The sequence below is a fragment of the Prunus persica genome, chromosome G4, assembly GCF_000346465.2.
Source record: "Prunus persica cultivar Lovell chromosome G4, Prunus_persica_NCBIv2, whole genome shotgun sequence".
Classification (NCBI taxonomy): Eukaryota; Viridiplantae; Streptophyta; class Magnoliopsida; order Rosales; family Rosaceae; genus Prunus; species Prunus persica.
In genome coordinates, this window is record NC_034012.1 from 1,395,595 (window position 1) to 1,418,756 (window position 23,162).

The 23,162-nt window shown below is 38.5% G+C and overlaps 4 protein-coding genes across 6 annotated transcripts; all 4 read left to right on the plus strand.

Moving 5' to 3' along the window:
• Positions 2,808 to 7,104, plus strand: LOC18780669. Of its 2 annotated transcripts, none has more exons than XM_007211283.2 (6): positions 2,808 to 3,218; positions 3,458 to 4,466; positions 4,573 to 4,757; positions 5,689 to 5,725; positions 5,922 to 5,989; positions 6,109 to 7,104. In XM_007211283.2, the coding sequence occupies exons 1-6, from the start codon at positions 3,121 to 3,123 to the stop codon at positions 6,578 to 6,580; spliced, it is 1,869 nt and encodes a 622-aa protein (XP_007211345.1). In that variant the 5' UTR covers positions 2,808 to 3,120; the 3' UTR covers positions 6,581 to 7,104. The 2 variants fall into 2 exon arrangements, with proteins under 2 accessions (XP_007211345.1, XP_020417134.1); XM_020561545.1 differs by having other exon boundaries at positions 3,113 to 3,214.
• Positions 7,469 to 10,534, plus strand: LOC18778149 (BTB/POZ domain-containing protein At3g22104). 2 transcript variants are annotated; one of them, XM_020561547.1, is made up of 4 exons: positions 7,469 to 8,125; positions 8,777 to 9,425; positions 9,762 to 9,880; positions 9,980 to 10,534. In XM_020561547.1, exons 1-4 carry the CDS (start codon positions 8,063 to 8,065, stop codon positions 10,430 to 10,432), a joined length of 1,284 nt encoding a protein of 427 aa, XP_020417136.1. In that variant the 5' UTR covers positions 7,469 to 8,062; the 3' UTR covers positions 10,433 to 10,534. The 2 variants fall into 2 exon arrangements, with proteins under 2 accessions (XP_020417136.1, XP_020417135.1); XM_020561546.1 differs by having other exon boundaries at positions 8,777 to 9,880.
• LOC18780033 lies at positions 11,516 to 16,856 on the plus strand. The gene is made up of 3 exons (XM_020561544.1): positions 11,516 to 11,855; positions 12,260 to 12,425; positions 12,654 to 16,856. Exons 1-3 carry the CDS (start codon positions 11,742 to 11,744, stop codon positions 16,247 to 16,249), a joined length of 3,876 nt encoding a protein of 1,291 aa, XP_020417133.1. The 5' UTR covers positions 11,516 to 11,741; the 3' UTR covers positions 16,250 to 16,856.
• Positions 18,012 to 20,646, plus strand: LOC18780456 ((3S,6E)-nerolidol synthase 1). The gene is made up of 7 exons (XM_020561548.1): positions 18,012 to 18,145; positions 18,241 to 18,496; positions 18,650 to 19,022; positions 19,116 to 19,334; positions 19,431 to 19,569; positions 19,650 to 19,904; positions 20,042 to 20,646. The coding sequence occupies exons 1-7, from the start codon at positions 18,101 to 18,103 to the stop codon at positions 20,360 to 20,362; spliced, it is 1,608 nt and encodes a 535-aa protein (XP_020417137.1). The 5' UTR covers positions 18,012 to 18,100; the 3' UTR covers positions 20,363 to 20,646.

Below are 23,162 nucleotides of genomic sequence, written 5' to 3' on the forward strand. Positions count from 1 at the left end.
GTGGCACCTCATTAGGTTCAAGTTATACACATCATCTTTAAAATAAAACCTTAATTTTCTAATATTAAAAAAGAAAAAACTAACTCTAAACTAACGTGAAACTTAACATCCCTAGTCTCTCTTCTCCCTTCTTATTTTCCAAATTCTTCCGCAAGCATTCATTTTATGGATCATACCCTTATCCCTCCAAGCTGGGCTGGAGCATATTTGTTTTTAACGGGAACCATGGTGAGCTTGAAATTCGTAATTGATTAAAAGAATTCAATTTAAAAATGGAAAAACGAACAAAAGGAGATCAATATGCTACCATCTCGGTATATTGGTAGTTCAGCCTTTATTACTTTTTTTTTGGGTAAATGCCACAAGGTGTCCCCATAGCCTTTACTACTTTGAGATCAATTGAACTAATAATTAAGCTCTCTATCTATTTAATTAGAATAAAGTCATAATATGATGCACGAACATTTTTATTTTACCTTGGACGATGTACTTATCATTGGATCAACATTATTGGCCAAAATATATGGTTTTATTGCAAGAGTTTGGCATGATGTAGTCATTTTAGTCCCCACCATATAATTCTTGCACCCTTTCCTTTCTTGGGTCAGAAAGGGAATTCATTCCAAGGGCCCCAAAAGGAAAGGTACGCAGAGGAAACAGACAGCAATACAACAAGATAGAGACGTGAGCTGAGAACATTTAGACCCAGCAATTTCCAGGAAACCCGAAAACATCACTATTGCAGAATGAAACTTGGGGGACACCCGAGCACGGCAAGCCCGACAATTTAAAAGAATGGTGAGAACATTCAACCTTTTCACGTGAAACATTAATGTGAGGTTTTTGGTCCACGAATTTCCAATTACAACTTTGCATCTTTTCAGCATAAACCGTATATATCTTCGAGAGGTCGTATTCTTTGGGTTGGTATAGCAATGGAATATGGAGTAATTTGCTCTTTTCTTATCAAAACATGTCTTATGATTTGTGCATATCTTTTTCACACCAGAGAGTGATACCTTGAACTTTGCAAGAGAAAAGATTTGTCCAATTATATTGGATTGAGAGCTTTTTTTTTTTTCCTCATTTGAACAAAGTGGTACTTGGAAGCCTTGCTCTGTTTACCCTCAGAGCTGATTTTCTGCAAGTTAATGAAGATTTTGTGCAAAATAAATTATAAGTAAGAAGGTGAGCTTGGTACGGTGAAACACGTCAAAGACGTTATTTTAAAGCCTTTGTAGCCTCCCTATGTGCAGGTATTGACGGTCTACAAGACTCCAACCCCTTGTACACAAACTCAAGATCCGCTATGAGCACGTTCATAGATGGATATAGATATCCAAGTCACAGAACCATTGTTCAGAATAATAATATAAGTAGAGAAAGTATAAAAAGTAGAAGATGAGAGAATTAGATAGTGGTGGTGATTGTGGTATGTGATATTCTGATGGTGTATTGTGGTTGTTCAAATGTGAAGGAGGAGTGACATTTTATAGGCATCCAATAACATGTAACATTCACTACATTAAACTAGAAAATTAAGGCATTCAATATAGAAATAAAACTTGAAAATTAAATATTAAATAAATAAAATAAAACAGCAAAAATAATTAAATAAATCAAAATAGTTAAAATTTTAAACCTTTTTAAAATTCCAACAAAAATAACTAATTAAAGCCCGACAATTGAAACAAGAATGGTCAGAACATTGAACCTTTCCATGTGAAACATTAATGTGAGGTTTCTGATCCACGAGTTCCCAACCACAACTACGTTAAATCTTGTTAAAATGATGAGCAAAAATATATCTATGTTATAAAAGGGAACATTGTCTTCTAGTTCAGTGAATTTCATAGGGTGTACAACCTTTTAAGTTATACAAAAGGATGACTAAACAAGGAAATAAAAGTCAAAGAACTAAACAAGGCACGATGAATGGTGATTGATGAGCATGATGAATGGTAATGGAGATAATTAAGGACATTTAATATAATATGTATATTAATTAATCAACTGATTAACAGGCTGAACAAAAAGAAAAGAGAGGCGACGCTCCTTCATTCATCAACCCTTGTCCTATGTTACATGCGATGCGACAAGTGGAACCTCTACTTCTACTCATTTCATTCCACTTTGGGCCAACCTCTGGTCCTCCTAGTCCTAGTCGCAGTTTGTCTCTCTATATTAGGGCTCGGGCCTTTCTGGTTTTATTTTTGTTGAAATTTTAATCTTTACCCCAACAAGAGAAAATAAAGCCCAATTGAAATTGAATTGAACTTTAAATCGACAACTTCTCACCTGTCTTGGTTACAAAAAAGACAATCTAGCTCATGTAAACCTAAATGGTCATGAGAATTGGCTATTTGCCTATTTTCTTAGCTATTTTCTTCAACAATAGACACATTAAATGTGATAGATGTAAGATATTGTTTGTTTTTTTTTCGTTGTTTATCTTTTTTTTTGACAATGTTAAAGACTAAAGTAATATGTGTTAATTTCTTTTTGAGACTATGTAAATGTTATTTCTTTTTAATAGGAGCGATATTGTAGGAGCGGGATTCAAACATACGACTACCAAACAGGTGCATGAATAATTACTCTTACACAGTTGAGTTACAAGACCTTACCCATGCAAAAGGCTATTTAGCAAAGGATCCAAGAGGAGGAGAAACACGAAAGAAGAACCATTTATGTAATGCTTAATAACATTATTAAAAAAAAATGGAAAAAATGGAGGGAATATCTTATAAATACATCACATAGGTCGGTTAATGATCGGACGGCTCAGAGTGAAGGTGAGAGAGACACATCTAATAGAAAGTCTAACGAACAGTACGGACGGAAAAGAACGCAAGTGGTGAACTCCCAATAAGCAAAATAGTTTTGAGAGAGAAGCAGAGGCGATCTTTAAGGTTCGGGAGCTTTCCCTCTGCTTCTTCTCCACAATCTCTCTCTCTATATCTCTGTCTTCTTCTGTCCAAATCTCCAATCAAAAGTACCATCGTCTTCAACAACAAATCAAAGCGGAGCTCAGGAAGATCTTTCAAGTGTTTGAGAGAGAGAGAGAGAGAGAGAGAGAGAGAGAGAGAGAGAGAGAGAGAGAGAGAGAGGAGGGGGAGAATGTCGAAGAAGAAAGTGAGTGGGAATACTATGACCCTTAAGGACTTTCATGGCGGTTCTATTCCCTCTGATCTCCCTCTCCCTTCTGCTCCTGGTGTGTAAGTCCCGTTTACCCCTTTTCTTGTTCTTTCTTCCATCCTATCGTTCTTATTTTTCTGAATATTTTTTTTGCTCTAGAAAACGATGAAAAGAAAAACCCTATTGATTTTGATTCATCTGTAATTCTCTGCTTTTAGATCTAGCCTTTTTATTTGATTTGTTTACGGTTATCCCAAAGAAATGGATCCAAAAACCCTAGTTAATTTTCAAGCCAATTTTGGAATTTTCTTTTTCGCAGAGTTGTTAGGCCTACGGATCGTTCGACTTACGACCGACCCACCTCTTGGGGAAACCCTATGGGGCGGCCCGATCACCGGTCTCGGCCCCATACGTCTCCGGCCACGAGGCATTTCGATGATAAGACTCCGTTTCTCACTCACTCCGTGCACATTGGCCGGAACTTTGATGAGGATGAGCGCAAGCCCCTTGATGGTGTCTCCACACCACGCCGGACCATCAGCGATGATAGCATTCGGGTTCTGCCTACCCATGCCGAGCCCAAACCGGTGTTTGTGTCTTCAGGGGGCTTATCTGGCGCGCAGGGGTGGGCTCCAGCACCACAATCCCCCAGGGGGGCGGTGAGTTCTTACTCGGAAAGGGTTAGCGAGGCAGCCCATGCAGGGGTTAATTCTCAGACTTTAAGTGCGAATAGTGGGCGCGGCGTTAGTGGGGCTCATCCAAATGCTTGGGCAATGAGGAAGGAGATGGCGGGTGTTACTGAGCCGGTGCAATCTGCTTGGTCTGGACAAAGTGCTGTTCAAAAGCTTGCTAATGCCAGTGCCCTGGATAAGGTGTCTTCGGGTAGATGGCAGTCAAAGCCTTCAGTCCCATACCAGACAAATATTGATGTTGTTATATCTCCCGAAACAGAGAGTGGCTTACATTCCAAGGGTTATGGTAATGATACTTACAAGAGGACGGATGTGATGGTTGAGAGAGAACGTCATGATGTGACATTGGCCAGGCATGTTGAAAGGGGTCTACAAGTTGATGATGGCATTCAGGGTGTCATGAAGGAGCTACCTGATTATAGGAGTTCTGGGGCCCTGATTAATTCAGAGGTACAGGCGGGGAACGCAACTGCTTATAGCAACAGGGTTCAACCAGCTCAGGCTGATGGAAAATTTGGTCAGGCTGAATTGCAGGCTTCAGCTTCTCCAGAACCTATAGAGCGACCTAAGTTGAAGTTGCTTCCAAGAACAAAGCCAGTGGATGGTTTGGAAGCTCCAGTTGTCGATCATACACAGGTATTGACAAGGTTATCAAAGTGTGTGTTATAGGGAGTTTTGTCTCTCAAATCTAAGGGTACCTTGCACTGAATGCACTAAATTCTCATTGTTTGGTTGAATATAGGAGTACCAAAGGGTGATTGAGTCTCATGTCGAAATTGTCAATGAAGTGTATGGAAATATGAATTCTTCAAAACCTGGTTCAGCAGGCTCTGATAGTGGGAAGCAGGCGGTGGAGCGTCCAAAATTGAATCTTAAGCCCCGGTCTCAGCCTCTTGAACAATTGGAAGGAAATGCCAAAAGAGACAGGTCTGAATATGTTTTTGATTTCCACCCATGCTTTTGATTGTGGTTTCCTTTTTTAATCTCTGCTGTTTTTTGAACAAAAACAAATAAATTAATTAAGAGGATGAATTGGCGTAAAGCTGAGTGAAACATGAGATATCTTTTCCCAAGCTGAACATTTATCGGCTCGGGGAAATAGAGGGGATATTGATCTTTTTTTTGGGGGAGGTGGGGAAGGCGGGCAGGGGAACGTTTAATATGGTGTATCACACTGTATGGCTTTTATTCCTTTAAATCTTTTTTGAGTCTCGTGATGGACTTGCAATATATAAGCTGTGAAATAGTGCATTAATGAGTTTCGTTGTTAAATAATTCATGTTCTCCTCTCCCTCCCTCGCCCTTTACCAAATTTATTTAATGTAATCTTTAATAGTCATTGGTGTGATTTGAGGCTGAATGATTGTTGTTTACAGATCTCCGGTCCATTGAATCAATCCCATGGGTTATGCATTTGTGTGCAATTTCCAGAGATAAGATTAATAATAGTTTTACGGTGTTGTGTGTGTGTATTGTTATAAACGGAAAATCATGAATTGTTACCTCCAGTTTTGTACCACATGATTATCAAATGAAGTTAATCCTTTTCTGATATATATTTTATTTCCTGACTTCCACATGAAACTATGCGCTGCTATGATTGTTCTCAGACTTTAGCAATTTTTTCTTGTTTTGCTTACATGAATATTTGGACCTAAGATCTATCCCTCACCCCACCTCATCTCGTACCACTCAAGCTATATGCGTTACATTGAATTTGTAGCATGGGAGAGCACAATTCTCCCGTTCTGAAATCTTGGTAGCCTTTGGAAAAGAATCTGTTCTTGATTGTTGTAAATATTGGACCTCTACATTGGTACTCGCAATTAACATCTGATCATATCTATGCCTGATGCAGGATTTCATTGTTTGGTGGTGCTCGCCCACGAGAACTGGTGAGTTTTTAATCTAAGTTTGACATTTCAGTTACTTTTAGTCATTGAGACTTAATTTATCTTGTTTATATTGTCGTTTCCCAGTCTCTTAAAAATTGTGGATTTTCTTTCATATCCCTATTGTTACCTTATTCTTTTTTACTACTGGTGGTGCTTCATGTCCGCTTCCTGAAACCTTTTCTGTTTGTATACTCAGGTTCTAAAGGAGCGAGGGGTTGACGATGTTGTGATTACCAACGTCGACATGGTTCAGCATTCTGACAAGTATAGTCTTATTTTCCATCTCAAAGCTTTCCTATTTTATAAAGTTTTTTTTTTTTAGGTTATGTTTGAATGGAAATTTGGGTTTTTTGCTTACAACAAATCATTGTTGTTGTTTGAAGGGTTGAACATCAAGTTCCCAAGCCTGATAGAGTTCCTGTGCATGCAAATCCTACTCGCCACAATGAGAAACCTGAGAATCATCCTTTTGATCAGAGGACTGGAAAGAAATTTGATAGGAGGGATAATCGGGTAGATGTTGAGAGAGTTGATGTGCAGAAGAGGAACTGGCGTAATGATGGTAAGAGGAACAATAGAGAGCCTGAGAGACAGCAACAACAGTCAGAGAGGCCACCATCACCAGAGACCTGGCGGAAGCCTGAACAGCCAAAACTATCTTCTCCTGGTGCTGTTGGTGTGCACCATGGGAAAGCGGCTTCAGCTCTTGAGCTTGCCCAAGCATTTTCCAGATCAGTCTCAGATCCAAAATTAGCTGATCGATTTTCTGGTCAAAGGGGCATTCCTGGGCGTGCTCAAATGCCTTTTTCACGGCTGATGGGCCCGACCCCAAGGCCTCAGATAAATGGTTACTAAATGTCTGAGTGTTTCTTGCCGCGGTTTGGGCACCACTTGGTGCTATAGAGATTCATCATTTCAAGTAGCTGGATCCAAGAAGGCTGACAAAGCGCATTCACTTGTGAGTGCCTGCCTCCACCAGATTTTTCCAGTTTCTTCAGGATAATTACTGCCATACAAAATTGATTGCAATCTTCTAGCCCGAGTGGTGTCTACCCCCTACGACCCTCATCTTATTGTGTTCTATTCCTTTTATTTTTCATGGGTCCCCTGGAACCATTGAAAACTGTATTTTCCTCACCTTTAAGTGGAAGAAGTGTTATGTTGCCAGTGTAGCAAGAATTTAATATAGATTCTTGATTTAAGGAGTGTTCTTTTATTATATTCTTCCCTCCCTTTTCCCTTAAAGGTGCGGAGAAGTGGTTTTTTATATTTTATATTTTATATTTATAGCTATTTCTATTTGATAGATTTCAGAAAATAACTTTGTAGAACATTTCTTTTTCTTGATTGTAATTTTGATTGTGGTTTCAAACTTTCAACGCAGCGTAAGGATCAGAAAAAGTTGTATTTTCTTAATGTTTGTTTACAAAAATGATATATTTATGCTAGAAGAAATGTTTCCAACGTTTTTCCATAATCCATTGAAATAAATACACACACACGGAGGTAGGTATACAGAACAAAATATTAAGAAAATCTTTTGCAAAGTGGCTATGAAAAAGGACAATATGGTGGGCTTTTTTACCTCATGGTATAACAAATTTGTGGGTTTAGCCTTGCAAGATGTGCTTTAATTTCCAGGGAAGAGGTAATTCCAGTGTGAGTTAAAATTGTAATTATATCTAAAGCTCATCATCTGTTGCAGACCTGTTTCAGGATCAAACAATCATTCAGAACATCTTATTTGACCTAGGTTGCATCCCAATCCACCTTTCTGAATTCTTTTGGTGGGATCCAGCATCCACTAAAAGGAGACTCCCATAGTCAAGCACTGAGAAAACTGGTGGCAGCTTAACTCCTTGCCTGCTAGAGAAAAATAAAACATGGAGACGGGGAGAGAGAATGAGGAAATTTGCTGCATGAGTAACGGAGAATAAAATATTCATTCAGATTTTGGGTTTATAATAAACTTTTACTGTTTCACTTACTTATGGTGTGCTACCCTAACAACAGGTTCATAAAATATTCATTTTCTTGGAAGGTTTTTGGTCTGCCTCTTATTCCTTCCATTGTCTCTTCACCAGGAACAGACATTTGCCTCTCTCTCTCTCTCTCTCTCTCTCTCTATGCTTATTCATGTCATGTACTGAGAAACACCAGTTTCAAAGCCAGCACTTTCAACTTTTTCTTATTCTCTCCTTGGTATCATTGTTCAACTCTTTTTTCTCCTTTTTGGGTCAATCTTAAAAAGTTCCATCTTTTCCAGACTCGAACTTTTGAGGTTGCCTGTATGTTATGCTTTGACTCGAGATTTTCATTTTTCTTGTGTTTCTGACAATGCAAGTTTGCTGTGATCTTCAAGTCGATGTCAATGGTGAAGAGGTTTTCATGGTGGACAAGGTAATTAATAAATGGTGCTCTGATTATTTACTCTGGTAATAATTCATATCTGTTAAGGGTTTTGACTGTTTTCCCACTGAAGAAACTTGAGCTTTAATATGTTCCTTTTTTCCTTTTCTCTGCAACATGATGTTCTTAAATTTTCTCCACCTATTTATTGTTTTGTCTGCTTCAGTATTCATATGGGTCATGCATTCAGGCTTGTGCTACCTTCTTTCTATTGATCTTTATCCACTCCATCTACCAAGGCGGTCATGCAGGCCTCATGATTTTGTATATATTTCCCAAAACTGATATGTCTAATAATCCTTTCCTTCATTGAATTGTAGAGTAAATAGGACCACCGCACAATTTAATGTCAACAGTGACCTCTTGCAAAATGTTCCTCTATATTCCCTCACTTCGTTACTTACTTACTGGGATATCTGACAAGGTTTCTCAATCAAATTAATTAATGCTTTTTGTTGGTTCTGTAGCAATTCACAAAGTTTTCTTATCTTGTTCATTAATGACAACATGTTACCATGCATGCCTTTCTTGTTTTCCACCTAAATATTTGTCTAGAACCAGTCATCAGAATTCTACTTCTCAAGCTTGCAATTACTTGATATTTTTTAGAAAAACTTTCTATGAACTCATGTATATTTGCAGAAAACGTTGGCGTCTTTCTCCGGTAGATTTAGCAAATTATTTGGTAAACTGAAGGGTACATCGAGGAGCCTAAAAGTGATATTCCATGACTTTCCTGGAGGTGCAGAGGGTTTTGAGCTCATGACAAGGTTTTGTTACAATAATGGCACAACTGAGATAACCCCTTCCAACATAGTCTTACTATACTGCATCGCGCATTTCATGGAGATGGATGGTGATGGCTCTGGAAGACTCAACATACTATCCCAAACAGAGAAATCTCTTGAAGGGATCAGCTTTTGGACATGGCCTAACCTTGTAGTAGCTCTAAAGCAATGCCAAGATTTACTTCCTGCCTCAAATTGTTCATCAATATTGGAGAAAGTCCTGGACTGCCTCATAGCCAAGCTTTTTTGCCCATTTGTTAGAAGCACATATGCGTCTTCATCAGAACATTTGAGTTTCCAGTTTTCAAGTGCAAGGAGCAGTCATAGTATGAAAACCAATTGCTCTCAAACAACATGGTGGGTCGAAGACCTTATGTTCTTGAGTATCAATTTAATTGAGAAGGTGATAAGAAGGATGATGTTCCAGGAGCTTTATCATTCTACAATTTTCAAGTTTCTATTCCATTATCATCAATCAAAGTCTATGGGTGCCACCACACCAGGTGAGAAGCGCAAAATTACAGAGGTTGTTATTAGTCTGCTTTATTTGCTTGATAGAAGCTCCCTTTCTTGCAAACGCTTATTCAAGATATACCAACTGGCTTTGAGCCTGAAAATAAGCAAACTATACAAAAACAAGTTAGAGAATATGATAGGCTCACAGCTAGATCAAGCAACGATTGATTATGTACTTGTTCCATCTCCACGCGGGAAGAAGTACGTATATGATGTGAGTTTGGTTTTAAGATTTGTGAAATCATTTCTCTTTGAAAAGGGATGCCATTTATCTCAGGGCCGCTTAAAAAAGGTCTCCAAGTTGATGGATTCATACCTTGCAGAAGTGGCACCAGATACCTATTTGAATCCTTCAAAGTTTGCAGCATTGGCGATGTCACTGCCAGATTCTGCACGAGAATCTCATGACAGACTTTACCAAGCAATTGGTGTATATTTTAAGGTATGCTACTTTGGTTTTAACATGGCAAAGAATAAAGTATGATCTGTGTTTTTTAAAATTTTATATCAGTAATGCTAGTACTGACTAAGTGCTCTACAGCGTCACGCTGATTTATTCGAAGAAGAGAAGATGAGCATCTGTTGTGCACTGAACTATGATAAACTATCAGCACATTCTTTGAAACATCTCACTCAAAATATAAAGTTTCCTCCAAGAAGAGCAGTTGAAGCTTTTACTACAGAGCAATCCAAACTGAGAAGTTTACTCCACAAAGCCTACAATCTCAAGACTTTAGACTCTCTGCTTATTCACACACAGAATGAAATTAAGCATGAGAAACAGGACACTGAGCATATCATCCCTATCTATACTAAGAAGCTTGATCTCCCAACAGAGGCAGAGAAGCTAAGAGCAGATTTGCAAACCATGCATTGGAAGACATTGGAATTGGGAAACACTTGTGGGACAATGGAGATGCAGATGGCAGCTATAACGAAATCAAGATTGTCCTTTAGGGGTAGTATTCAATACTTGCCTAAACTCTTTCCATAATTCAAAGTTGGAAACTTGCCATGTATAGATTTACTATCTGGCAGAAAGTTTTTTTTTTTTTAATTCAAAGAAAATTAATGTAAATTCTTCTTCTTCTCTCAGTGATGAACTCTACTTTATATTTTCTGACATACTAAACAAGGCTGTCAAAATTTGATCCATAACATAAGTTCAAAGTTTAAACAATGAACCCATCAAACATCCCAAGATTCAAACTGTAATGGAAGTTTGAACATATCCAGACAAATGGGCATCTGTGTCATGGCCAACATCGAGAAGTAGTTTGGATGTTTCTAAAGAATATTTGAAGTGGTTTTCGAGTCTCCTCGCAGATTCACAGAGAACAGCCGACTGAGACAGCGAGCAATGCGGCAAAGGGCACGCACATTGCGGGGCTCATTAATAAACCAACATCAATACACCATTTGAAATGTTATTGTGCAGACAGGACAGCTAGTTGAGGTTTGAAGAAACCAAAGCATTTTGTATCAACTCTACCTATTTGTTCCTGGAAAAGCCACAACTAGTTTACTGGGTAACTTTGGTTCAATGATTAATAATGTTCTACCCAGTCAACTGTGTGTGTGGATGGTAAAAATGAAAATGAAATGATGGGGGTGTGTGAGGCCATAAATGCTGGCATTGCAGCCAAGAAAGAGATTGATGTCGTTTTACTGCATGAACTCCAAGGAGACCAACATTTTTGAAATGACCACTAACTTAACATAGCGAGAAACAAAAACATTTTTGATTATCGTGTTACTATTCTAGTCTTCCCACTAGTTGGAAGCAGTGAGCATTAATTGTCCTTTGAAATCTTTATTTTAATTTTTAAACTCTCTCTTCAAAAAAACATTTGAAATCACTCAGTTTTACTTCCATTGGAATACCACAACTCATGCTTGACATAATGACATGAGCCACTCACAACATGTTGGGCTTTGGTTTCTCAGAATTACAGGACAGCCCAAATGAAGGATCAAACAAAATCTACCATGGGCATCAAACTGTCAAACGACTGTGTTTTGATGCGTCTTCTAACCCAAACCCAAAATGATTTATTCGTCATCGTCATCAATCACATAGATAAAAGTCACAACTTCCTTTCCCATTCCGGCTTTCGTTTCTTTCTTCTGGATACATCAAACCCATCGAATTATGAATTTTTTGAAGTACGAAAGCATAAGATCCGAAGGGGAAAAATAAAGCTGCAAATAAGAGAAATTCGTTTTATTCTTTATTTATTTAAATAAAGCTTTTGGCGTAGATTTGATTTGATTTGATTGATTGGGTGGAGCAAAGTAAAAAGATGTTGGAGAAGATCGGGTTGCCGGCAAAGCCATCACTGAGAGGGAATACTTGGGTGGTCGACGCCTCACACTGTCAGGGATGTACTTCTCAGTTCACCTTCATCAATCGCAAGGTTCATTTTTTTTTTCTCCTTCCCTCCATCTCCGATCCAATGACCCATCTATGAGTTCTTGACAAGTTCTTTTGTTTCTTCATTACCTATGCCTCAAAATTTCTACTTTTTAAATTTTATATGTGAACTCAACCGTAATTCCGATACTACGATTCGTGGGTTTCCATTTTGAACGTTGTGGAAAGCATATAGATTGTTTATTCTGTACAGGCCCATGATTCTTTAGTTTAAGAATTTATTGGGGATTGATAGTTTGTGTTGTGCAAAGAAATGGGTTCTAATTATATAAAGGACTTGTTATCCAACTTAAGCTTATTTGAAGGTTATTCTAGGATTGAATGTGATATTTTCTCTAGTCTCTGGGTCTTTTTATGATTCTTGATTTATGCAATGTGGAATTTCAGCATCATTGCCGGAGGTGTGGGGGATTGTTTTGCAACAGCTGCACCCAGCAAAGAATGTTTTTACGTGGGCAAGGTGATTCGCCTGTGCGTATTTGCGAGCCTTGTAAAAAGCTAGAAGAAGCAGCACGCATTGAGAGACATGGGCACAAGACTAGAGCTGGGAGAGGTACCATCTCGATTTCTTCTAAGGTTGTTAGTTCATTTGTTGTTGTATTGAACATTTGTCTGTTCTGTAAGAAGTTGTGCTAGTTTTGTGCCACATGTTTTTTTTGCTGAATTATGGTATAGATAGATTTTTTTGCACTTGCATCATTTTAATGGCAGACAGAAAAAGATTGAATTACTCTACCCTTTGATGGTACCTTCTGTATCAAACCTCTAACTTTCTGTGCAGGCAGTTTGAAGTTGACATCAAAGCCTGAGGATGAAGTTCTGAACCAAATTCTCGGTAATGATAGGAAGGAATCAGGACAAGAGTCTAACAGTAATGTGGTTGCTAGTATGCAGAGGGCCAGTAGCAGTGCATCGTGTTCAAATAGTCAAGAAGATTCCAGCCACAATGGGGTGGGAGAAATACATAGAAGTCTTTCTGTTGATGAGCCCAATCATTTACAGAGTGGTGATGGATCTGCTTCTCCTGAGGAGTTGCGTCAGCAAGCTTTGGATGAGAAGAAGAAGTATAAAATTCTGAAAGGAGAAGGGAAGTCTGCAGAAGCATTAAGAGCGTTTAAGAGAGGGAAGGAGCTTGAGAGGCAGGCTGACGCATTGGAAATACATTTGAGGAAAGAGCGTAAAAAGGTTTTACTCTCTGGCAATGTGGCTGAGAGCCAAACTAAAGATGGGCCTTCAGAATCTGGAAGAAGAAATAAGGTCACTCCTCCAGTGGGTAAATCAAAAGATGACCTTTCCAATGAGCTTAAAGAATTAGGATGGTCCGATATGGATCTTCGTGACGAAGAGAAAAAGCAAGCAAGTCTGAGTTTGGAGGGCGAACTTTCTTCTCTTCTTGGAGAAATCTCACAAAAGACCAATCAAAATAAGGGTAATAGTGCCATTGACAAGACCCAGGTTGTTGCACTTAAAAAGAAGGCTCTCATGCTGAAGCGTGAGGGGAAACTTGCAGAAGCCAAGGAGGAACTAAAGAGAGCAAAAGTTTTAGAGAAGGAACTCGAAGAACAGGAATTCTTGGCCGAGGCTGAAGATTCTGATGATGAGCTATCTGCATTAATTCGCAGTATGGATGATGACAAACAACAAGAATTTTCAATTCAATATGAGCAGGAGAATGACCTTCATTTTGATAATCTTATTAGTGCTGCTGATGATCATATTTTGGATAGTAATTTTGAAGTGACAGACGAGGATATGGAAGACCCGGAAATAACTGCTGCTTTACAATCTTTAGGATGGTCTCAAGATTCTAAGAATCCTGAAACCCCTGCTACCCATATAGCTGCTGTTGACAGGGAAGCACTATTAAGTGAAATTCAATCCTTAAAACGAGAGGCTCTAAATCAGAAGCGGGCAGGTAATGTTACAGAGGCAATGGCACAGCTAAAGAAGGCAAAACTACTTGAAAGGGACCTCGAAAGCCTTGACTCTCCAGAGGGCAATGTTGCAAATGATCGCACAACAATTCATAACCAAACTGCTGATAAATCATCAAAGTCATTTATGGTGGGTGATGGAAATGTCAATACAATAGACGTGAACTCCAAACCTGCAGGGAAGAGTAAATTAATGATTCAGAAAGAGCTTCTGGGCTTGAAAAAGAAAGCCCTGGCTTTGAGAAGGGAAGGACGATTAGATGAGGCTGAAGAAGAACTGAAGAAAGGCAGTATTCTTGAGCGTCAGCTTGAAGATATTGAAAATGGTTCTATGCTAAAGGCAATGCCTGGGACTGATGGCAGTAAGGTCCCAGATTTGTCACATGAGCATCCCAATCTGCCAGTTGCAGACGAGGAAGGAGACAATGTAACAGATCAAGATATGCATGATCCAACATATCTTTCTATCTTAAAGAATTTGGGTTGGGATGAAGATGATAATGAAGTTGCAAACTCATCATCCCGGCCTTCTAAGCAAATTGATAATCTTTCCACCAAGGTTGGTGAATCCTCTGTAACTCGAGCCCCGGCTAATGTACTGGCTGGAGGATCAAGGAGAAGTAAAGCTGAAATTCAGAGGGAACTCTTAGGCGTCAAAAGGAAAGCTCTTTCTCTGAGGCGCCAGGGAGAGACTGAGGAGGCAGAAGAACTGCTGAAAAAGGCAAAAGCATTAGAGGACCAGATGGTGGAGATGGAAGCACCCAAGAAAGAAGTTCAATCAGACTTTGGTAGGCACAAGGAAAATATCACTGAACCTACTCTTAATAGTGCTGAAGAGGAAGGTGATGGAGGTAATGTAACAGAGATTAATATGCAGAACCCAGCATTTCTCTCAGAGGGAACCTCTTCTTCCAAAGTTGCTGTTTCTGCACCAAGAAGTAAGGGTGAAATCCAAAGGGAACTTTTGGATTTAAAAAGAAAGGCTCTTGCCTTTAGACGTAAGGGAGAAACCGAAGAAGCTGAGGAAGTACTGAGAATGGCTAAGGTGCTAGAGATTCGAATTGAAGAATTGGATGCCCCAAAGGATGTGCGTCTGCATGATGATCCAAAGGAAGAGAATCTCGAGAGTTTCGGATTACTAATTAACACTGAAAAGGAGGGGAATTTGAAGAATGATATGGAAGTGAGAAGGTCCACCCAGACAGCAGTGGGTCCAATTGACGAAGTAGTTAAGTTGTCAGTGGGTTCGGGAAGTGTAAGAAGTCATGCAGCTAATCCTCCTATAAGGAATCCTAATGTTTCCGTTCTCCCAACCTCACAGTTTGCTAAAGAAAACCAACCATTGCCAGTGGAATTGGGTGCTTCAGGGAAAACACATTCTCCAGACAACCAGAGAATTGCCGGAGGCTTTAGTCAGATGTCCCCACCTGTCCAATCTGGGAACTTCGTTGATTTGTTGACAGGGGATGACTGGAGAAGTTCACAAAGACCCGTGGAAAAACAAGATGATAGCCTTAAATTTGACTCTGTTGGTTCCTTTGCTGCGAGCCCTCCCATCCAGTTGGGAGCCCTGGCATTTTCAAATGAAGATCTGGCTAGCCAAGATAATGCTAAAATTCATAAAGCGGAAGATACAGTTCTGATCAATAAGAAGAGAGATGCTGATGAAGCAAATTCAGTTCAGGAACCTGCTTCCCAGAGCAACCAAAGTGCCATTCGGCAAGAAATCCTGGCTTTTAAGAGGAAGGCATTAGCTTTAAAGAGAGAAGGAAAACTGACAGAAGCTCGAGAGGAACTTCGGCAGGCAAAATTGTTGGAGAAGCATCTTGAGGATGATAGTCCTCAGTCCAAAACTACTTCAAGTGATGTTGTTTTGGTTTCAAGTGATAGTCCTCAGTCCAAAACTACTACCATTGCTGGCCAAAAGGATCATGGTTCACCATCCTTGGACCCAAAACCATTGTCCAGTCGTGATCGCTTCAAGTTGCAACAGGAGTCTCTTGGTCACAAACGTCAGGCTATGAAGCTGCGGAGGGAGGGTCGGATGGAAGAAGCGGAAGCTGAGTTTGAATTGGCCAAGGCACTGGAAAATCAGTTGGAGTTGCCTGCTCAGGATTCCACAACTGTTGACAAAGTAGAGCCACTTGATGATGTCTCTGTTGAGGGTCTTCTTGATCCTCAACTACTGTCTGCCTTGAAAGCAATTGGAATTGATGATACTAGCATTTTATCTCAAGGCCCTGGAAGACCAGAGCCTTCCAAAGTTAATGCTGGTAAGAGCAATAACCCAACCCAAGATAGAAGTCAGCTGGAAGAACAGATCAAGGCAGAGAAGGTAAAGGCGGTAAATTTGAAACGTGCAGGAAAACAAGCTGAGGCCTTGGATGCTCTTCGGAAGGCCAAGTTGCTCGAAAAGAAGCTGAATTCCTCGCCTTCGAAGTGAAAAGTGAAGACGTCACCTTGGTAAGTTTGGAAGGTCCATTATTCGTTACAAGCTATGAAGCTCGATAGCTCAGTAAATGTTGTTGGTATGCAAAATTAGCCAGGAAACAGGATGATTGAGGATTTATGCAAGAATGGTTTTACTCATTGAATGGTAATAACGAAAATGTATCATCATAATGTAAAGGGGCATTTTCTGCCTGCACACTTGGAGATGTGTTTTTGTCTTGTTGCTTAAATTTTTTCTCTTTTTCCTTGTGTATTATTTGTGGAAGTTGTAATAGCACGAGATGCATGTATCAGCAGCAGCTTCAACTGATTCAGTGGCATCGTTACATTTGTTAGCATCAACCTCATTTCTCCTTTCAGTTTATTGACTCCATATGGGACCAGAAGGTTATGCAAGGGAGAGTAACAGTTGCTGCTATAGATAGAAGAAAATCTCGATTTTAGTTGTGGAAATTGCCAATTTACCATCATAATGGTAAAATAAATAGGATGAGTTAAACCTGAATCTGTAACTCTTGATATATACCATGTATGTGGTGAAAAATATACACGTATTTGTAACAACAAAAATGCAATATAAAGTAGGGAGCTTGTAGCTACACGGTTAAGAGCACTCAATGTTTCATTTATGCGAGCAAGTTGTGGGAAAAAATTTCAGAGTCAAGATTGCGTAATTGTATTCTATTATGCAAGCAGGTTCTTAATCAATGTCTAATCAGCACTTACATAATTCTCTCCGAACAATACCAGAAATGTGGAATTTGAGAAATCTGAGATTCCTCCGTTCAATGATAGAAAGAAAGACGACACAACACTCGTTTTGGTTGAGAAAGTCCTACGATGCCCTCCCGCTTCATACAAAACGATATCATCGTGTGTCTCCTACACAGAGTTTGGGACGTAATCAATCCTTTCAAGCGGACAATCACATGATGCGTCGTCGTTCTCATCAGCATAGTCCCAAATTTTGGGTTGGTACGACCACGTGAAATTACGTTATGGTATTTCGTTATTTTCTTCGCACCTTCTTTTCCTTTTTTTAATGAACTTCGTGGCAACTCATGAACGTCGTGAAAATTGACTACTTTTTTTGGCAATGAAGAATGACCGCTACCCACTAATTCAAGTTGAAGTTAATGATCCTTAATTTCTTGTTCAAACATATCACAAAACAAAAAAAGGAGACCACACATAAATAAAAGGAGGAAAGAATAAAAACACTTCTAAAGTGGAAGTACTAGAAAATAGGAATTCGTGTCCCAAAACAAGCTGTAGACTTGTCAAATTTATCTTAGCTTAGGGTGAAATAGGGGCTCAAATTAAAATATAAAAAAATCTCATATGAAATGGAATTTAGAAACACACATAAAATTCATTAATAATTAAAATTAAATTCAATAGGGCCAGCTATCAGCTATCATTTTTTAGATTTATTTATAGAAATTAAATAGTATATAATTTATCTATATCACTAGTGCTAAGAATAGGTATATAACTAAATATTTCCAAATAAAATAAAAACAGGAGCTGCAACAACCGACACTGAAATGATGATAAGCACATGGATATATGGCCTGGAAAACTACTTGTCCTGCATCAATTATTGTTAGCGTTTTGGATACGTTGTAACTTCTTTTTCTCCCACCAAATAAATGCGCGCGCAAAACGTTGTGTAGATTGACGGAGATGTCACCACTCAAGTCTGCAACGCGTTCTCATTGTCGTTGTGGCCTATAAATTGGGGGGATGACTTCATTAATTTATTACAAGTATTCTAGTTCTCGTCCAAAATCAAACTGTTTCTTTGTTTTCTCCTTTGACCTATACTCGGCATATTAACGACATGGCCCTTCTTCAAGCTCACTCTGCTTCCCCCAACTGTCCAATTGTAAGCTCCAAAATAAGTTTACTGCCTGCATTGATCCATGCAAACTGTTTTTTTGTTGGTTTCTTATTATGTCTATTTTTTTCCCCTTTTATTAGGTTGATTTTCACGTCCACCATGCTCAAAAATTGAAGGAATTGAAGGATGCACTGGCAAATGTTGGAGAAGATGAACTGCTGATTGCGGTTGATGCCATGCAGCACCTAGGCCTTGATCATCACTTCCGAGAGGAGATTGAAGCATTTCTGCAAAAGCAATATCATGCAAGAGCTTATGATAATTGCAATCATCAACTTCTTGAGGTTTCACTTCGTTTTCGACTCTTGAGACAACAAGGTTATCATGTAACCACAGGTTGTTCACTTCTCTATCTTTTTGTCCTTCCTAACTGAACTGGACTTAAAAAGAACAACCAACGGAAATTAATTATGTATAATTTCACTGAAGTGACCCACCCAATGAAGTAAACAAACAATAACAACTCTTTTCTTTTCAATCGGTTTACAGATGTGTTTAACAAATTCAAGAACATCCAAGACTTGAAATCAGGACTAGACAAAGACATTGAGGGATTGGTGGGATTGTATGAAGCATCTCACTTGAGTTTCCAAGGAGAAGATGCACTTGATGAAGCCGGAAAGCTCAGCCACCAAATTCTTACTGCTTGGCTGCCAAACAATCTTGATGATCATCGAGCACCACTCGTAGCACATTCATTAAAGCACCCTTATCACAAGAGCTTGACAAGATTCATGGCTAAAAACTTTTTGGACTATTTCCAAGGCACAGAGAAATGGGCCAGTATTTTACAGGAGCTAGCAAAACTAGAGTTGAACGTGGTTGAATCTATAATCCGAAATGAAATCCTACAAATATCTAAGTGAGTTCAGATCAAAAGACTTCACTTTGGATTGGATATATATATATATATATATTTCTCTTCTTAATATTAAATTTTCATCTTAATAATCAGGTGGTGGAAAGAACTAGGCTTGACAAAGGAGTTGAATTTTGTGAGAGACCAGCCAATTAAATGGTATACGTGGCCCATGGCATGCCTCACAGATCCAAGCTTATCAGAGGAAAGGCTTGAACTTACAAAATCGATCTCTCTTGTCTACATAATAGATGATATTTTTGATGTGCATGGAACACTCGACGAGCTCGTCCTCTTCACAGCAGCAGTTGAGAGGTACGTCTGTGTGTAGGATAATAAATATACATCAACTACACCCTCATCCTGAAATGATGAACTTAATCAATGGTCTGTGAAATAATTTGAGCGCAGATGGGATCTTGATGAGACTGATGAACTACCAGATTACATGAAGATAAGTTTTAAGGCTCTTTATGACATTACCAATGAAACCAGCGACAGGGCGTACAAAAGGCATGGGTGGAACCCTATAGAATCCCTTAAAAAATCGGTATGCATTAATAATTTATTACCAAACTGTATTTCGAGTTCGGAGTACCGCCTTAACTGATCGCGTTAATTATGTTACAGTGGGCAATATTGTGCAAGGCGTTCCTGTTAGAAGCACAATGGTTTAGGTGTGGGCATTTGCCAAACGCTGAAGACTACTTGAAGAATGGGGTTATCAGTACAGGGGTGCCTGCAGTTCTAACCCACGCCTTCTTCATATTGGGTCGCGGTATAACTCAGCAAGCCATAGATATTGTTGACAACATCAACACGCCTGGCATCATATCTTCAACGGCGACCATTCTACGGCTCTGGGATGACTTTGGAAGTGCCAAGGTATTTCAATCCATAAAAAAAAACAATAAATAAATAGTTGACTTAGAAGTCAAATAATTTAAAATACCTTACTGTTCACAGCCCCATGAAGTGTCCTCCTCCTTCCCTAACATATGTTAATTGATTTGTGTGTGCAGGATGAGAACCAAAATGGGTATGATGGTTCGTACATACAGTGTTACGTGAATGAACACGAAGGTTGCTCAGATGAAGATGCAAGGGCTTACGTTATCCAAAAGATTTCAGATGAATGGAAGAGACTCAACCAAGAATGCTTCTCTTCAAATCCATTTTCAGAGTCTTTTACAAAACTTGCTCTCAATGTTGCTAGAATGGTGCCGATGATGTATGATTACAATACCCAACATCGCCTTCCAAGCCTTGAGGAGAACATGAAGTCGTTGCTTTTTGATAGTTTTCTTGCACAAGGGTTTCAGTCCCCAGGCCAGACGAAATAAATTGAGGTCTCAATTCTCAAAGGCCTCACTAAATTTGAGACAATAAGAGACCACCAGATTGCCAACTCTGCTCAAATTATATATATCCTGTTTTTGTTTTTTTTAATGAAATAGGGGGAAAAACCCCAAAAAGAAACATTCGCTGTCCTGTTTAGTTTCGGAAGATAAGGTAGGGATGTTTTATTTTATTTTATGTATTACCCTGTTATTGAAAAGAATAACAAAGGAAGGATTTGAACAACAACTACTATACTTTATGAATCCGGATTCTATGCTTGGATTTTTTCTGCCATGAATCGGGATCTGCTTGATTTATCTTACAAACATGGGTCACCTCATTTAAATTTCATCCAAGAGCCAAAAAAAATGACACATCGCACGTCAATAATTAAAAAACCAATTGCCTCACGTAAAAAAAAATGCAAAGAGTAACAAATACCTTCTTTCTTTGTTTATTTTTTCTGTTCTAGCATCTCCCTCCCACAAATTATTAATCATTTCTTCCATAAATTCTCATTCATACTTTCAAATTGACACCAACAATCGAATACCTTATTTTCTTGTTCTGCTGAATATTTTTCTTATTGTAACAAATTGGAAGATATGAAGAAGATATATATCGTATATCCAATCCAACCATGGATTTTGGGTGGTTAAGCACCGTGACATGATCAAATCTCCAATCTTGGCCACACAAAAAATACAATAAAAAATTATCTAGCTAATTATACGGGAAACTAATGAAGATTACTTATGAACTTTATGAGGTTTTGATTATTTTATATGTGTTTTCTTGTAAAACCATCGTATTTGTTCTTAGAATGGAGGAAGAAAATCTTGTGGGAATGGTGAGAAAGATAGTGAAGCAAAATTGAATTGAGTAACGAAGACTCTTATATTCTTTAATCAGGTTGCAGTGTGAAATAGTTTTGAGCTGCTGGTTCTTCTATGGTTTGGTTTGCTTTGGGAAGATGGAAGGAGGAGGCGAGGGGAAGAGACCAACAATCTGTTTTAACGTTTCATAATGTTTTGGGTGTGAAGCAAAGTTTTAAAAATAAAATATATGTTTTGTTGTGTCAATTTTTTTCATTTGGAATGAAATTTAAATGAGATGACATATTTATAAGGAAAGTCAAATATACTGTAATAGAGAAAATTAAAGTAAAGGATTCGTATGGTATGAATGCCACTTTTTTCCTTACAGCCACTCATTTTTATGTTTATATTACTTTATTGAATATTTGTTTTAGTTTTAGTTTTGATGGGGGAATAATTGTTGTTCATGAGATTACAAATCAATAATTGTTGTTCAAGAAATCTTGACCAATAATGAATAACGACTAGAAGGGCCGGAAAGAAAATTACAACACCAAGAAGAAACGAGTTGACAAAAGTCAAGCTCAAGACCCACTGAACAGGCTGATGGTGAGTGGGGACTCGTCTTCATGGAAGGGATGAGTTATTGTGGTTCGAGTGTGGCCCAAACATCAAGTCACGAGCTGTTGGTTTCAAACATAAGTTTATGGGTCGTGGGCCCAAAGTCGGCAGTCAAGGCCCCACATATTTGTGCGAGATATGTGGTCATAACAAATTTGAAGATACATATTTTTCTTTAGCAACAAAAGGAAAAGTCAAACACTTGATACCATTTGGATTTGAGATGACTCCAAACCAACATGTACAAAACATGCGTTCTTCTGAGAGTGAGCAAAAGGAAAAATGTGCATAACGTGGTTAATTCTGCATGAATCGTCACCAACCAAATAACGTGGTTAATTATTTTGGCCTATTGATTTTGGGTCTGAAAATAATTAAGAAAATTGGTGTGGAATAAAAAACGTAAAATTCAAATGAAGAATCTCAATAAAATGAACCGGCCTAAATAACTAGATAAGATTGTTGAGGCTCTAATCGAAACGAAACTAAATGAATGGGGAGAAGCCATGTTTGTTTGCTTTTGTTTTTTGATATGAAAGGCAGAGCCATGCTTAGGCTACAAGGAAGGGGCCCCGGCCATGCCATGACCCCAATGTATTTCATATATTTTGTAGAGAATGTAAAGAACAATTGCCATATAATGTGGTTCAGGTCATGGTCCCCTCCTAAATGCAATAAGAACAGCACAACTGCTACAAAAGAGGGGCCCAAAATACAAATAGTAGCAATTCCTGTGGTACCGACAAAATATTCAAGTTATTGAGTTTGGATGGATTATGGAGCACCAGCAAGGGGAATCATCCACACACACACAGAGCCCGCGAGGGTCTCTTTATTTCTCCAACAGAATAATGTATTTCAGACCCCAAAAACTAATAATGTATGCGGGCGCAAAGTAACAACAGGAGGAGTACCTGTCATAATATCAGTATCAAATACTAAAATATTCATGATATTATCAGTTTTTTGCATCTAGAATATTTTAAAATATATTTATACACATATCGTATAAATATCGATAATATCAAAAAATATCGACGTCGATAATTTCTCTCACACTTCAGCAACATTTGACCAAAATATCCCTATAATATTACTGTAATATCAATAATATCGAGATAATGAAGACAATGAAAATTTTGAAAAGTTATTTACGTGAACACACCATGAGGTTTCAGTTTGTTTTCACAAAACTCCTTTTCGTTGATTATTTGTCCAAAAATTTATGATTTCATTGAAATTTTTTTTTAATGCAAATGACAAAATTAACCTCAATGAAATATATGCAATCTAATCTCAAAGGCCAACTTAGTCATTTGGAGAATTTTTTTTTGTATAAAATCAATGAAAATTAGTTTTGTGA

Bases quoted from the DNA above. Each gene is read 5' to 3' on its own strand.
- LOC18780669 (XM_007211283.2), top strand. From the start codon at position 3,121: ATGTCGAAGAAGAAAGTGAGTGGGAATACTATGACCCTTAAGGACTTT. The intron at 4,758-5,688 runs GTCTGAATATGT...TGCCTGATGCAG, and splicing joins GGAAATGCCAAAAGAGACAG to GATTTCATTGTTTGGTGGTG. The intron at 5,726-5,921 runs GTGAGTTTTTAA...TTGTATACTCAG, and splicing joins GTGCTCGCCCACGAGAACTG to GTTCTAAAGGAGCGAGGGGT.
- LOC18778149 (XM_020561546.1), top strand. From the start codon at position 8,063: ATGCAAGTTTGCTGTGATCTTCAAGTCGATGTCAATGGTGAAGAGGTT. The intron at 8,126-8,776 runs GTAATTAATAAA...GTATATTTGCAG, and splicing joins AGGTTTTCATGGTGGACAAG to AAAACGTTGGCGTCTTTCTC. The intron at 9,881-9,979 runs GTATGCTACTTT...AGTGCTCTACAG, and splicing joins CAATTGGTGTATATTTTAAG to CGTCACGCTGATTTATTCGA.
- LOC18780033 (XM_020561544.1), top strand. From the start codon at position 11,742: ATGTTGGAGAAGATCGGGTTGCCGGCAAAGCCATCACTGAGAGGGAAT. The intron at 11,856-12,259 runs GTTCATTTTTTT...GTGGAATTTCAG, and splicing joins TCACCTTCATCAATCGCAAG to CATCATTGCCGGAGGTGTGG. The intron at 12,426-12,653 runs GTACCATCTCGA...CTTTCTGTGCAG, and splicing joins CAAGACTAGAGCTGGGAGAG to GCAGTTTGAAGTTGACATCA.
- LOC18780456 (XM_020561548.1), top strand. From the start codon at position 18,101: ATGGCCCTTCTTCAAGCTCACTCTGCTTCCCCCAACTGTCCAATT. The intron at 19,023-19,115 runs GTGAGTTCAGAT...CTTAATAATCAG, and splicing joins GAAATCCTACAAATATCTAA to GTGGTGGAAAGAACTAGGCT. The intron at 19,905-20,041 runs GTATTTCAATCC...TTGTGTGTGCAG, and splicing joins ATGACTTTGGAAGTGCCAAG to GATGAGAACCAAAATGGGTA.